The sequence below is a fragment of the Apteryx rowi genome, unplaced genomic scaffold (assembly GCF_003343035.1).
Source record: "Apteryx rowi isolate R43461 unplaced genomic scaffold, aptRow1 scaffold_237, whole genome shotgun sequence".
Classification (NCBI taxonomy): domain Eukaryota; kingdom Metazoa; phylum Chordata; class Aves; order Apterygiformes; family Apterygidae; genus Apteryx; species Apteryx rowi.
This window is the reverse complement of record NW_020448719.1, coordinates 371,671-388,032: the sequence shown is the minus strand read 5'-3', so window position 1 is coordinate 388,032 and position 16,362 is coordinate 371,671. Positions and strand designations below refer to the sequence as shown.

The 16,362-nt window shown below is 41.1% G+C and overlaps 1 protein-coding gene across 2 annotated transcripts in view; it reads left to right on the top strand.

The window, feature by feature from the left end:
- The first annotated feature begins 1,826 nt into the window (after positions 1–1,826).
- The window catches only part of TMCC3 (transmembrane and coiled-coil domain family 3), a 76,136-nt gene continuing 61,600 nt past the window's right edge, over positions 1,827–16,362 (top strand). Inside the window, exon 1 of one of the 2 annotated variants that reach the window (XM_026066069.1) lies at positions 1,827–1,950. In XM_026066069.1, the coding sequence (XP_025921854.1) occupies positions 1,897–1,950 (54 nt within the window). In that variant the 5' untranslated portion in view covers positions 1,827–1,896. Of the gene's footprint in view, positions 1,951–2,153; positions 2,210–16,362 lie in introns of those variants that run through there. The other variant, XM_026066072.1, reaches the window with a different exon arrangement.

Sequence of the window (16,362 nt, the reverse complement as noted above, 5' to 3'; positions counted from 1 at the left end):
CTTCAAGGACAGGAGGAGACCAAAGCCATATATGGCTGTTTTGGAGCCTGGATTTTCTTTTCCCCAGGAGTACAAGTCTTCTTGTTGTGGCAAGACACAAGCCAGGAGTGACTGCCAAGGAAACAGCAATAAGGAACCATACGCTTCAAGAGCTTGGTCCCCTCAGAAGGGTTGCACACGATACCAGCCGTCATTTGTCTATATCCTCTATATTGGCTAGCTGTATATGCATGGGAAGTTGAGGGATCTACTTCCCCCTCAGCTGTACTGAATCCCTGTAAAAAATTCATTACTTGGCCGGTGTGCAGTAGTACTGTGATAGTTAGTCTTTACATATTTCTTTTGAGTTATGTGCCACAAGAACTCCTACTGTTGGTATAGAAAGGGTCATGGTCCAACCTAACCTATGTTTGTGACTGGTGCAGTGTTTCTCTGCCCTTGAAGAAAAGAGAAGACAGTAATGTCTGAATTTCCTCTCTGGTAGCAAGTGTAGGGATTTACTTGTTCCTCATGGAGGATGAGGAATGTTAGGAAAACAGTGTTTTCAGGATACAGCGCCTTATTGTGTTCAGAACTGCTTTGCAACCATTTGTCAAAGTGACTGCAGCCTGAACGATGGGGGCACAAGAATAAATCCCAAAATTAACAAAGGTGGTTTGCAGGCTCACAGTCTGACCCATGACCCCTTTAAGATTTTGTAGTTATCTCCAATGAGGAATTTAAAACAAGGGGTTCTGTTAACCCTGGATAATTCTTATATAATGACCAAATAGGAGAATGACTGGTGAAAATGTCATTGCTCTTATATTTTACAGAAATAAAATAAAAAGTGTTATCATTCTAAATTTCAATCTGTTTCCATCTCATCTTAAATTGATTTTTCCTATCATGATTTAAGTAAGTTATGACTATATTTATCTGATTTAAAACCTGATTATTTTATCCCAGGGAAGATTTGTGCATCCTCTGAATGATGCAGATTTTGGGAGCTGCTTGTGTTCTGCTGAAAAGTCATTAGACTAAGGATGAGAAATAGCATATATTAGAAGTTTGGCAGTGTGATTATATGTGAGAACTCTGCTACAGCATTTGTTGATAAACTACAGTCTAGATCCAGTCCTTGAGGATCCAGACAGTATTACTTTCTGAAATGCAGACTGGCTTATTGGTGAATCTTGTCACTGTAGTCTAATGCTATGTTGTGTACTCCCACCCTGTGGGAAATGTGAAGGCAGTGGCCAACAGAGCATATGTCTGAAAAAGACATTTCCTTTCAGTATTTGTATTACAATCTCACTTCCTATTTTTGGATACGTACAAGTGAAAGGTGTCAGCTTTGCATGCATAGCTCCAGCATACTCTTTTCAATCAGCCAAGCTAAGACTTGGTGACATGTATTTAACAAAAAAAAAAAAAAAAAAAAACACCCCCAGATATCTGGTAATTTAGGCATTTTGGTTATGATGTACATATGTTCTTAACGCATCCAGGCCTGTGAGGTCCACAAGCTGTGTCCTGAAGCTGGGAGGAGGGAGAAGTTGTGAAATGAATATTTAGAGCAAGATGGGTTGACTCTACAGAAAATTTGCTTTCCCCACCCCAGAGGGCACTTTCACTTCGTATCAGCTTTCTTACTTATGCACTATGTATGTGCTGTTCCTAAGACTCTCCACTGGCAACCTGCATGCTAACAGCCAGTGACGGTGTGGCTTGTTTGGAAGTGGGTAGGCTAGAGAGAAGGAGGCCAAGGAGAGGAGGCACGAACCACACTCAACAGGTGAAGAAGGCTCAAGAGGAAGAGTTGGGTCATCGTCCTCTCCTGCTTCTGCTCCATCAGATGAGTCTGGTCAGACCTGCAAGAAGCTGGATTTTTTTAGCTGCTGGAGGGCTTGGGTAATGACAGCTTTTATATTACCATGGAGAAGATCTGGACCTGTGCTGAGATCTGCAGTAGGTACCATATTTAGTATATGCCCAGGGGAAATTATAACTCAGGGGTGAATTGTCTCTGCTGCTCACTGAATCCAGTATGAATCCTGGAGCTTGGAGAAGATAATCTGATTTCAGAAGACTAAAAAAATTCAGAGGGAAAATGGTGATCTCAGACAAAACAATGGGAGATCAATCAGGCTGAAGGAAGCCTGCTTTTTCTCAAAAAAGAACGTTATTGCTAGGTAAAACCAGGAAGCCTATACCAAACCTGCTACAGGTAACTGTTTATTTTTGATGTTATAACTCATGTGGATTGTTTTGAAAGTGGGTGGCAAGGTTATCTCTCTTCTTATACCTCAGCAGAACCTAGTCACTGGCTAGCAAGGCTGGTAAGAAGACTAGCACCTGACTTTTGCTGGATATTTTTTATGCATATTCAAGATCCCTAAAAATGTGCTTTAATGGATTATTTTTAGGTAGTCAAACTGTCTTGAATGAACTAGCATTCTGCAGTTCCCAGATGTACCTATTTGAAGTCAGATCTTTGTTAGCAAAATTTGTATTTTCTGTTTTCTAAGTTTTACTCAAAATTAGGTATAATCACTGACATTTTTGTAACTGTTTTTTCTTCAAAAATGTGAGAATAATTAGTTGTTTCTCATTATGTATTTGATTTGCTCATGTAGAGTGCAAGCAGCCCGCCTTGAGGCAGGTTACTTTACTGGAAGCACAAATGCTCATCCATGTTCATCATCAAATGAAGATCTTGGGAAGAGATTGGGAGAATATGTGCAGAAGGACACTGTTCCTTTCTCTCCCCACACCTAATTTAAAGAATCCTGGCAATTGGTAAACTGGCGAGAACAGACATTTTAGCAATTCATTGTCTCACATAAACAAGCTGGATTCCACTTATGACTAACATAATTTATGTCTAAATTTCCCATGGCGATCTAAACCAAACATGTGCTTCAGATATTTCTCAAAGTACTCTTTGATAGGCGACACTGGGTAGGTGACGTTGCAGATCTTCCTCTTGTACTGGGAACCCACGTGCATATGACACAAAAGTAGCTGAAGACTGTGAGCAGGCACGTATGCTTGAAATCCCTGAGGAGATGAACTAGAAGAAGCTGAAGAAAAGCTTAGTTGTCAGTCACCCTGCAGCAGCCATTTGACTTCTGAAGAGTGGGGTCAGCTAGGAGTGGTTGAGATAACCTTTCAGCTCCCTGCAGCTCATAAATGTATATTTGCATTTTCCGTGGCAGTTCAGATGAAGAAAATCCCTGTGTTTATGTGGGAGTTTTGACATACAAATGAGGAGCCTTAAAGTGCACTGTTTGAGAAAGATTGCTTTGGAGTATTGTAATATATGTCCATCCTTCTGCATATCAGCTAAAATCTATCGGTGTATTTATTTCTGCCTTTCCTAGTCCATGGAAGGGATTTGGTAACTAGAGAAGAGCCCAAGTCACAGGCTCAAGGACTTTCAGCTGAATTTTGTTATTAAGTCATCACATGCCTATTAGTAAACCATCTGTAGATAAGCTAATGGTTTGTGATTTGGGGTCCCTCATCTAAAGACCTCAGTTTTCACAGCCAGAAAATGACACTAATGCACATGGCACAAGGATACTCTGTGGGATAACTCACTATATCTAGCTATTGAAGAGCTTTTGGCAGATGTAGAGTGCTCTTTAATAGCTAATCAGCATTATTTAACCATACTTCCATCCATTAAAACTACACTGCCCAAAACGAAAGCAAACCAGGTTTTTATCCTAACTATGTGTAGAGAGTAATTTGTCCTGCCATAACTATGTGTTACCTGCTGTTTGCTTTCATCTGATCCACTTACTAGATCTTGTCAAAGAACTGAGTTCAATCTCATGTGTATGAGCTGAGGAGGTAGCACAAAAATTATGCATTAAATCCCCATTGAGTTTAACAGAGCAGTTGTCCTGGTTCAAGTAGTTGCAGGGTGTGAGCCCAAGGCAGTAAGTAGGGGTGCAGGTAAAAATCAGTATGTGCCATGCTCACCAGGAAATGTTTTACACTGGTAGAAAAAAATCCTTGACAGCTTGGCTGGTTAGGCAGGAGCTCACCCGTTGCAAGGGTAGTATCCCAAAGGTGCAGGCTGCAAAGAAGATAGGGCATGTGCTTCGTCTCTGCATATACCGAGACCTAACAAACTAGGATAACACACTATTTTCTTCTGTCTTCCTTTCACTATCCGGAGACAAGTTCATTACTCATTTACTCAAAACAAGTGTCTGAGCAGGATGTGTAAAGTAGCACTAAAATACCAATCATCATCTGTAATTTCGCTGTGATGTTTATTACTGTGTTTCACAAGAATGATTTATTTTATGAGGCAATTTCATGCCTTACTACCTCCTAACATATCTTGCTCCTACCTTCAAAAATACAATTTTAGGAGACATTTCTGCAGAAACCTTTTCAGTTCCCAAATTTAAAAATATTGAATATACTCCAGCCTGAACATCACTAGGCTTTAGAAACTGTAGACCTACTGTGTTTACTCTTAAATTTCATGTTTGTAGAAATACTTGGCAATCTGTGATTGATGATACTTCTACATTCTGCTGGAATCCAGTTGCTTTGTTCTGCAAAAGTTTTTTCGAGGGGTCACAGCAGGAACATGTTATCTTGGAAGTAGTTTTCAGCAGTTTCCTGTTTTCTGCTCTTTTCATGTACTTTAGAGCCGGTTTAGCCTTCATTGCTGTGTTGAAATCCTGTCTCTACAAGCTTGATTCTTGCTCCCAGGGTATGGTATATTTTTCTCATTTACACGCTTTCAGGTGTCGTGGCTGAGCTTGTCTTCTGGACAAGAGAGCAGAGGCTTGGTCCAGAGCTCTTTGAAATCAACCTTTCCATTTACTCTTAATGGGCTTCGCAGTGAGTTTTTGGTTAACAGCATCCTCCAATCAACTGCAAAGTCAGCACAGCCCTTGGCCCAGCTTACCAGGAACCGGGCACAGAACAGGTCGTCATTATTTCTTTCATCCTTCTGCCAGTTTTTTTCAGTTCAGCCTGAGTGTCTGCTGTCTGATGCTTCTGCCCCGAGACGTATGTTTTTACGGTAAACAAGGACTGTTTTAATTTCTCCAAGATAAATTACCTATAAAGAAAATCACTGCCTTGAAAAGTTAATTGCACTTATTTAGTCATCTAGAAAGCAACAGTTAGTGTGTCTCGTTTCAGAGCTGGAGCCATGTGTTTGAGCCTTGCTCTGCTCTCATGCCAAAGGCTGGTCCTACTTAGGGCAACTGGAAATGGTGCCTGCTCTGTCTGGGCAGCAAAGCCAAGGTGCCATACGTGGTACTAACCACATCTACTCACTCGTGTGCTCGAAGCTACAGAAAGTAGCGTGCCTGCTGCGCCATCCAAATTGGGGATGGGCCAGGAAAAGAAATGAATCGGATGAGCCTGGAGCTAAATGTGCAATTTATTTAGCAGCGTGAAATTTGTATTGTTGTGAAAGCAGGAGTGGTGCACATGTGTGTCGGAGAGAGAAAAAGACAAGGGAGAGAAAAACTCACGCTTATTGGACTGTAAAAACGTATGAAAAGTTGTAGTTCCGAATGTGATGCTAGTCAGATTCCTTAGCAGTTCTGACTATCATTTCTGATCATGAATGAAACTAAAATCTTATGAACCTCTATATCTTTGTATTGTAGTTAGTCCTGCTAGGAAATCTCCTCACCCCTTACTTAAACATCACCTTAAAATATGCCTGCCTTGAACTTCTAACTAGCAGGAATCTGGAAAGGACGCTGTTTTGGATTTGCATTAAAATCTGACCACCTGGGCATGATGTAATTATATGTCATGACAGACAATAGCTTTATTATGTCTCCTTGATTAAAAAAATAGACAGCTGTATCAATAAGCTACTTCCTACCCTGATGTCAGTCTGCACAAAGCAGTTGATTTGGCAGATTTTTCCTAAAAAGAATTATAACCCCTTGCCTCTTGATCACTTTATTAAATCCAGATCGATCTTTCCTCCAAAACGTCAAGGAATCTGCAAGCAGCTTAGCAGTTAATGAGAACAATGACCTGCTGCAAAACAAACCACTGCGAATTAAAAGTACAGGTCATGTCTGCATTTGCAAACAAGTTAAAGATAACTTTTTTCAGCTGTTCTTAATTCTAATCTTTAAAAATTCCCTTTTCAAGATGGCATAGGTGCTAGAGAGAATAGGTTACGAACACCTTTTTGAGTGCTCAAAGATTTTTGCTTGCAAATGGGGACAGTTTATATTAAGTCCACTGCATCGACCGTGGCCCCTAGCTATTCACACTCCTTTTTTTTCCCCACGGATTCCTGTCCCTGCTGCAAGGATTTCTCTGCTGGTCATGAAGCAGTTGCAGATCTGCTTAAATTATAGCTGGCTACACTGAGGATAGCTGAGATCGATGCCAATCACATGAATATGCCAGATTATAGGCTCTGGTGATGCTGCAGATAGATACTTCACGAGAAGTGGAGCTAGTTCTGTGCGGAGGGAGGGAGACATCCAAGCTGGGCAGACGGTTGGGACAGAAAATTCTTCTAAGCTTTCCTAAGCTGACCTGTATCTGCTAATGAGTCAGAGCTTTAATTCCCACTGAATTAAACAGGTCGTCTCAGAGAGCTGTGTACTTGAGAATGTTTAAAAATCCAACCCTTAAATTCCTAAGTTATTTTGATAGTAGGACTGAAGCTCCTAAGTCACTTGGAATTTGCAGTGTTGTATCTAAAATACTGTAATTCCATTTAATACTTGATACAGCTCTGAAACCATGTCCAAAAGGGTTCTTAATCTTGGAGTGAATGCTCCAAGTGCAGGTACTCTTTCTGGCTCACAGTTATAATTAAAAGGCTTTTATAAATACAAAGAGGAGAAGCTGCTAGAATCAGCTATGCACGAAGTGTTGTCAAATTAAGGCGTGAATGAAAGAGGACCAGGAAATAGCTTTTCCACTACCTCTTTGAAATCTAGTAAAGAAGCCTGAGGTCCATAAAGTTCAAACTGGCCATTTAACTTGAACAGAGAGCACTGAGAAGCAGGTACTTCTAGCTAGGGATTTCTGTAATTTCTCTTTGTATAATGTGAACCTGCTTCTCTGATGAATCAGTAGTGCTTTGGCGATGGCCACTGTAGTAATATACACCTATTCTGTACATTATTGCATGGAGCTTCGCATCCAATTACTTGGGATTAGCTGGCATGATATTTAAGCAGCGCGGCTGTGTTTCATTTGTTGGCGCAGAATTTGTTATGCGCATAAACATGACAAAAGGCATGCCAGCAGAAATGTCCGCGTTTGGACTGGGATGCTTCGTTAATATGAATGACAGAAATATATTGGCATCGTTTGTATTCTGTGTACAGGCATATGCTAAATCATTCTGTTTTCAGAAGAGATATATTGTGATTTTCTGACTCTGAAATAATTAGAAGCCTCAGTTACAGCTGAAGTGCTAGTCACAGTGATTTAGCTCTGCCGGTAATGTTGTGAATATATAGAATATTAATATGGTGTAAGAACCTGTGCAGCATCTAAGCTTGGCAATGCTGGCGTAGGGCAGCAATAGTGAAAATCAGTCTGTAGCTGTGCTGAGTATTTGCCTTTCCAGGTAGCAGCAGTCATCCGTCTGTCTGTTAACCCGTTGCTGTACTTGCACCCATCCACTCTGGTAAAACTGGGAAACTGTATTAAAATCAGATCCTTATTTTCAGTGAAAAGCAAATATTTCAAAAAATGGTTTTCTGAAAAAAAAAAGCACTATTTTAATCTTCAGCTCTCCAAGATGTGGACTACTCACAGCTTCCTTTGTTTTGCAGTGATTTTTGCAGATACTGAGCATATCTGGAACTAAAGGAAAATGAAATAGGAATTCAAATAAGCTTAAGGACATCATTTGGAAACCTTTGTGATTGACTTATTCTTAGGCAATGATGAATCTAAGCAACAAATATTATGGTCACCACTATAAACAATGATTAAGCTACTGTTTTTTGTGTTAAGATTTCACAGCAAAAGAAAAAAAGTGACAAGTTTACAGAGGTTTCTTTGAAGCTTCTGTGCATGCTACAGGTTTACATTACTTTAAAAAGACTTTGCTTGCTGTTCTCCCTCTCAGACAGGGGAGGACAGAAAGGCAGAAGAGCAGCGGTAGCCTCTCCGTGCGCTTTTGTGTTCTGACCCGTGGCTTGAGGATACCAAACCCACTAATTCCTCACTCAGCAGAGATCTGAGCTAGCTTCAATTTTAGGACTTCTGCTGCTCCAGACTAACCTGAAAATTGACACATTTCACTGTCTGCAATGCACTGTAGAGCATGTCCCCTTCAGATTTTATTGCCTGCAGCAACTATCTACATAGTAAAATAGTATCTGATCACTACTAATATAGAGTCTTTTTTTTTCTCTAGCTAAACAGAATTTCTTTTTTTTTTAGCCTTCCTGCCACTGGATTTTCAATATTTTTTCTCACTCAGATGAGTAGCAATGTACTGAGTCTTGCGGTAGATGTTCAGCTGAAGCTTGTACCCAGAGCATTGATAACATTCTATCATCTTCAGTGAATTGCAGGGTAGCAACTGAATTTAGCAGAGCTGAGTGCCAGGCCTGCATGTTTCGCTGTATTACCTTTCCTAATGAAGAAAGAGAAGACCACCTGTAGATGGCAATAGTACAGAAGCTGTAGCCACATGCCAGTTTTCTTCCCTGTTATTGGTAGGTTGCCATCAGGTTGCTTTGTTCAGGCTAGCTTTCTACAATTCTAACTTAATAAATTGCTTTGGTGGTTTGGCTACGAGGGCATCATGATCCCTGATGCTGAGCTGATCCCAAAACTCTGAGTGCCAGATTCCCCAAACTACTGGCGCTATCTTGGTTAGGCAGATTGTAGGATGGCTTTGGAAATTGTGTTTCAACCTTTATTTTTTTCTCAAGCTCTGAGTGCCAACACAGACTTTTTAATGCCAGTGTTGGGCATATGATATTTTTATCATTAGCATTATTTTAATCCACAATACAGAAGGCTATAATAATATAGTCACAAATTAAAGCATTCTGTCAGTGAACTGGAAAAATGAAAGCTCATGTGTACCTGAAGTGCAAAAGAAGACACTGTGCGTGGACGAAGGCCCATGTTCTGGCCTGTGGTTGCCCTTTCATGATGACGTTGTGCAGGCGGGTGACAGCCGCACTCAGGAGCGGGATGCTGCCTCTCGGGGCAGACACCGGGAGAAGGCATGCCGTGAGAGTGACGAGCAACGCGTGGGAATGTGCCCAAGTTAGCGGGAGATCGGCTGGTGACTCTGGCTTTCGGCTGCTCCCCTTTGCAGGACAGACCATAGCCATCTCATACGCAGGCTGCCGTATCCCGGGATTGCTACAAAATAGTCTGGGTGGCGCGGTGGGCCGCAGGGCTACCTGGAGTCCAAGTGGCCCAGCAGCTGTTTGCTTTGCAGGCGCGTGGGCCACGCAGTGCCTTCCATACTGCACTTCCTCAACTGCAGCACGCCTGCAGTGTCACAGGGCATTAATTCAGCTAGTCATTGCACTGCAAGGTATTTGATTTAGCACTGTATTGGTTAAAGATTACAAAAGTATGGCAAACAATGGCACAGGCACAAAGCAATGAACCATTCCTAACTTACAGTTGAAATAAGTGTTTCTTCTGCATCATTATTATTTCATGGTAGATTATTTAAATGCCTTGCAAAAATTAAGTAAGATACTACTTTGGTACAAATAGTACTCATTAAATGAGGCAATGTTAGCTGAACAGAAAAATCTAAGTTCTATTTATGGCACATTGTCTGTGGTGGCATTTTTATTAAATTCCACAAAACAGGGAAGCAACAGATCCACTTAAAATTCTAGTTGCCACTAGAATAGCTATTTGTCCAGAATATTATTTTCTGGGGGAGTCTAATTTATGCATTCCCAGTACTTGACTGGCTGATAGTAGTTCAAAATAAAGAACATTTTTTACAGAAATTTAATCATTCTCCTAAGCTGCAAATCCCCGTTGCTCAGAGAAAATTGTCGATGCACATGTCCCTGTAATTGTGCTACCATTTAAACTGGCATTTTCATTAAGGCTCTTTGTCTATCAGTTTGAAACCTAGGACCATTCATTGCATCCTGACTCCACTGACTAAAATGAACTAGGTGTAGAAATGAACTCAGTGTAAAGCAGTGGAGAGCTATGTGAAATAATGAAATAGTTGTAGGTGCCAAACTAACGTGTGCAATCAGATGCAAAGAGAGAAGCCAGTTGTGACTCAGAGAGTAGCAAGGGGGAGGACGGTTCCCTGACCTACTTTGCCGCGCTGGTTTATTTGTGTTAGTCACCCAGCAGCCGAAATCCAAAACCCCACATCAGTTGATTTTGTTGCTGAGATGTTTGTAAAGGAAAGTCCATGATGGCAGTTTCAAGCACGCTTGGGATTTATAACTGTGATTTGCTAGTACCTGACTAAACTCAATGTCTTGAAGTAGGAGGTTAATATGTTGTTCTCCTTCGTGCTGTTTTCTCTCTCTTTTTTCAGTTCTTCTTGCTCTGCAGCTTTGAATAGTTCAGGCCTTTAAGGAGACTTTTATGGTAGTAAAATTGAGCAGTCAAATGTCAGAAAAAGTACAGTTACGTCTAAGCTTGTGAATGGTGGGTGTAGATCCTGTACTGTATTTAGTTATTGATCATATGGTATTTGAACTACAGTTTCTGGACAGTCCTAGACTTCAACCTTGTGAAGGAACAACATTACAGCCTCCAAAGGTTAAGACAAATGAGCAGCCAATACGCAGTGGAGGAACCTGGAATTTTACAACAGCAGTGGTGGAGACAGTGTTGAAAAACTTTCTGTGACCAAAGATCAACTGCAGGTTTCTATGGTCAGGGCCGGGAACTCAGGTAGAGAATGGTGGCCTCAGCTGAACTTAGTCATCCTGTTGTATAGCCATCATAAAAAGGGAGAGGCTCCGAAATGCTGCCTTTGCTGATCTTGCATGAGTGCTGGGCAAGGAATTACTGGATAACCTAGGAGTAAAAGTTGACTTCGTTGTGTATGTGTGTGCTTCAAATCTGTGCTATGTGACTTTTTCTTTTTTTTTAATATGATGTGAGAGAGTTTAAAACTGGACTTGATTATACAGCTTACTTAACTGCTGAGGAACGTGGAGGCCACCCAACCCATCGTAATTATCCTAGCCGATATAGATAAATGGTTTACAGACCAGAACTAATGTTCTGGAAATATATTGCAGCTTCTCAGTTTTACAACTTGGGCAGCTCTTATGCGTGTACTATCGGGTGCACGCAGGATATCAAAACGTCCTGCAGCAAGCAACAGGCTCCTGTGTTTGCTCAGAGGCCATTTTTCAGAGCATTGTTGTCTTGTCTCACCGCAGCCCGCAGAGAGATGGTGCCTCCGGGCACTGGTAGGCTCCAGGCTGGGGAGGAGCACGCTGCGGGGTCGTGCCTCCTGCTCTCTCCGTGATGGACACCTGGCTGTCTTCTTACTCCATGTTGCCAAAGGGAAGGCAATTCTCCAGGCTGGCGCTGCCATGTCTCACTAGCATCTCTCAGCAGTTAGCGTCTCCCCTGGGTACTTAAACCGGGGCTCATGGTGGAGTATTAAAAAACAAAAATGCTTGTTGCTCTGAAAAGTGCAAGCGCACAGCTGCTGCTCAAGTTTTCCCAGCCTCCTCTCTTGCTCTTCCCATGCTGCTTATTCCTCCCTTGCGCTATTCCCTGTCCCCGCACTCTTTGCTCTCCATGCATCCAGGGGATGGTGCATTGCGTGGGTTAAAACTGAGGCTCTTTGAAGGTGAAGCGTGTTCACTGCAACAGTGGACAAATGAAATAAAAATCAATAGAAATGGTTTTCTGCTTCACAGTTTCATGAATGCCTTCAGCTTTAAACTGATTTGAGATTTTTTGTTAGGTAAATGACCCATTGCAAGCTGCACAGACATTTCAAATTACAGAGAAATTTTAAGGCATAATAAAGTGTTCGTGCATACTCTTGCTCCTGGTATTTTAAGAGATTACTACAGATTTCTGCTTATTTCTGCTTATTACGAGGCAGGGAAATTCTTTCAAAATGTTTTAGGTCCCTTCTTCCATTCCTGTTCCATCCTGCATACAACTGCTACTAATATCAACATGCTCTCCTGTTTCGTCTATCAGCTTCTTGAGTAGTATTCTTTGCTTTTTGGGAAAAGGTCTCCAAATTTAATTATTTCAGCTGCTGATCCTGTTCCCCTACCCCAGCCCCCATCTACATTATTAAAAATGCACCTAGAGAATGGTTACAAAATTGTATATGCCCTACTAGCTTCCCATGACAGATGCCCGGGTCCTATACGAGCAGAGGGTAACATCTGAAAATGTTTTACTGCCTCCAAAATCACCCCAGACCCATAAGTAAGGAATTCCAAAAGAGAAAAATTCAAAAATGTATCAATGTGAAGACAGAGCTATTGATGTTCCATCTCTTTTCCTCCTCAAACTGATGCAAATCAGTCCTTTCTGGGCACTCATCCAGGGTAAATAAGGCTGCAGGCAGATTTTTACAGCAAAAAACAGCTTAAGCATTTATAACATCGCCTCAGCTGACAGAATAATACCCGTTGTTGGAGCTAAGCGCCCTGTACAGGGCTGGAGCTGAGCACGCACCTGCACGCCTGCTCCTCCCGGGCATGGCGAGCGGCATTGGGCCCACCATCCTCCTCCTCCTCTGCCGGCCACGGAGGAAGGATCCAAAGGGTAATGCCGTAATGCGTGGAGCAATGTCGAGCTTAAAGGAGGTGCTCGCTGTCCTCATCCTGGGACAAGGGAACGCTCTTTTTGCTGGAGCCGTGGCTAGAACATGTGCATGACACGCTGGTTTTATGTTTTGAGGCTTCCAGCTATTAATATACATTTAAGGATGAATGCTGATAGATAAAAAATGGATTGTTTACATTGAGTTCTCTAGCCTTAGGGCAAATGTGAAGCACGGTACCATTGTATTGCAGGATGTCAACAGACACAGTGGCTTGTTTCAGGGAGGTATTCACATGTCTTGGAGTATCACCTACACACCAGATTGCTGGGGTTTGTTGCCGTGCTTAGTGTTAGTTATAACGTTCTCTGTGCCCGTGTACTTTTAATTTCCCTCAATAACTGGCTGCTACCACAAAATATCCCCAGTTGCTGTTGCTGTTATAACATTTAAATGACATAGCACGGTCAAAACAAACCATTTGGGCTGACAAGAATTTTGCATCAGTACACGGTTGAGGCGTCAGCATTCAACAGAAGAAAAGACCCAGTCAACAACATCCATCTCCCTTACACTATTTCAAATTCATCTGTCTAGGACATCCATCCACTCTCTTCCATCTTTTAGAGAGGCTGACAGAAATCAGATTAGTTGGAAACTCTCTAAGGAGGGAAATTCATCCTGTGCTGACAGCGCGAAAACACATGACAATATCCCTGATTGTAGTACGGAGCCCACCCAGTGCAGAAAGCGCGTTAGAGGTTCTGGTCTCAGAGCAATGTCGTTGCTCATTTGCTTAACAGAGTCACTTATATAAATATATGTTTATATTATATTAAAACACAACTGAGATAAACAAAATTTATATATATATCAAAATAAAAAAGAGTGTGTGCATATATATAATACCATTCAGACTGATATTTGGAAGATTCCTCTCTGTGTCAAGTCTTTCAAGTAAGCCACAAAATTGCAGAAAGATCAAGACTGAATATTAATAAAGGGTTGCAACAAGAGGGCTTTACAAGCTCCCAGCTTAGCAGTGTTAGTGCTGTGGCCTAAAAAGGTCTTGAAAGTTCACTCTGTATTTTTTTAACTGTATTCAATCAATGCCTCACCACAATACTCTCCAGACCTCTTTTGAGAAAAGACAGATTAGTAACGAAGTAAAAAGACCAGGTAGATTATCCTTGGAAAGTGTAGCACTTAATAAGTGATGCATGTACTATATAGTCCTGAATGATGGATAATTCAGGAAAATATCAGTGTGCCTTTGCAATAAACTTATGGAAGAGCCATTGGTCATAAATTAAGTCAACAACTTGTTTATGCACATTTTTTAAATCTGGAAGAGAGAGAGTTTCCATGATCTCTCCTAGGCACCACATGATTGACACTGCTTGCATAAATACATCAGTGTCTTTGAAAAACGATCTGAAATTCAAAATACAAAGAGTCAGTCCTGAGTATCCATCGCAGTAGATATCTCACCTATACTGTAAAACCTGGCACAGTTGTTCCAGAGATTGACACTGAATCAGTTCTAACAGCAGGATCTCCAAGGTCTGGCACCGCTCTGGTGCTCATGTATGGGAATCTCTAGATGTCTAAACAGCAGCACTAATGTGCTGATCAGGTCCTTGATGATCAAAATGTTTAATTTCTATCATTAGATTTGAACCCAGAGAGGTAACATAAATGGGGAAATCTAGAGATGTGTTTCTGAAATTTCTTCTGGGGAACAAACTACCATCATGTATATGGCCCTTTAGGTGGCTTTTCTGCACTCATTCAATTGGATCCTACTAAATGGAATTAGGAAGAACCAGCTAGAACAGATAATGTAAGTGTGACTGTGGGCTCTGTATCAGACAATCAAAGGTATCCAAGTGCCACAGAATTTGTGGTGAAAAGCATTTATATTAAATTTACCAGTGGCTAAAAGCAGCATTTTACTGCAACCCCTCAGCAGGGCCGTAGTTAGTCACAGAACCTGATGCCGCATCTCATCTGAATGGTTCTGCAGAACATGAGAAGAATTTATTTGTTCCAATTACAGGACTGATTTTTTTTTCTACTTTAATAGATGTCCACAACTCACTAAACTAACACCCATCAGCAGTAACATTAGGGAGGATCCTTAGCTGTTTAAAACTGGTAATGCTCAGAGAACTCAACAGGTTTTTCCCAATTTCAAGACATCTTGAATATCTGTTGCAAGAATTAATTACTAAAAATCCGTTCAGAAACTGCTGCAATCAGTCCATAACATGCAGAACAAATCCACTTATTTTTTTTCTTCATGGGGTAAAAATGCCCTCTTCAAGACTGGCACATCATTTCTCGAAGAAACTGCTAACTTTCTTCCAACTGCCATGCTTTATTTTTCCCTCTTCATCTCACACAGGGCCCAACAGACAACTGCTCAAACTTGCGGCAGACTGAGGTCTGGCGTGGGTCTTCCCCCTCCACATTACACAATGCCGCACTGAAACTCCCTGCTGTGCCTATAAAATGCTGTAAGCACTGAGGAGGCATAAATAAATCAAATGTGTGTGCACCTGTGCATGTCTGTAAAATGACTAATGAAGAAAGAAAAAATAGCTTGAACAATATATTTTAACCTCTTGAACTTTTCTGGCTAGTATTTTTCTTATTTCTGAGATTACAGTACATTATAAAGACTTACTGAAAATAGTGGGTATTCATTTGCTGATTGAAGTGTCATTCACAACCGCTGAGGAATATTAAAAGACTGGAGGAGGAGGAAATGTTCGCATGCATGTATTTACCTACCCACGTTTGTATGTGTGTAGCTATAGATGTTACAAACGGAAAGAGAGACCTATATCAAGAAGTTTGGGGGAACTGACATCAGGTCAAAAAGAGATTTGTCACAATGCAAAAGGAGTTGCAGCAAATTTAGCTCCGTGCATGCAATGAGGAAAGAAAAAAAAAAGGTACCTATAAATAGAAAACATGCACTGTGGGGGGAAAACCCTGCCAATCTGGGGACTGCTAATCTCTTCTGTTTTTAAATCACTGTATAATTCTGGTGGACAGGCCAAAGATGTCTTGCTGAGTGCAGTTACTAAACATTTGTTTTTATTCTCAAGAAGAGGATGCACTTTAAGCTATTTAAATGCCTAGGGACATTGTTTAACTTTAAAATGTTTACTCTGCTGCCTGTCTACATTCATAGGCAGGAATGCAAGAATTCTCCGCTGATTTAGTTGAGCTCATCTACTTCTTTTCTGCATCAGTGAAGCCGAGTTGTGTGCAGATGTGCCCTTACCTTAACTTTTAGTCTTGGATGTCTAAAAAAAATAAATACATTACGGTTCTGGGGGCTGACCAAGCAAAGTCTAGATAACCAGAGGAATTTTCCATCTCAATAGCAAGAGGAAATTTTATACAGATTTTGTGAAGCCTCCCCTAGAGATGACACTTTCTTAGTGAACAGAAGGGTACCATTTTTCTGCTCAGTCACTTGTTTTAGTTATATATACAAATATTTCCCTTTTCCAGCAAACCAGATAATTGTTTTAACTATTACCTCAGATGCTTTATTTCTACAGATGTTTGAAAACTACATTTGCATTACTCTTGGTCCTTCAGGCAGTCCTGTTATTTTTCAT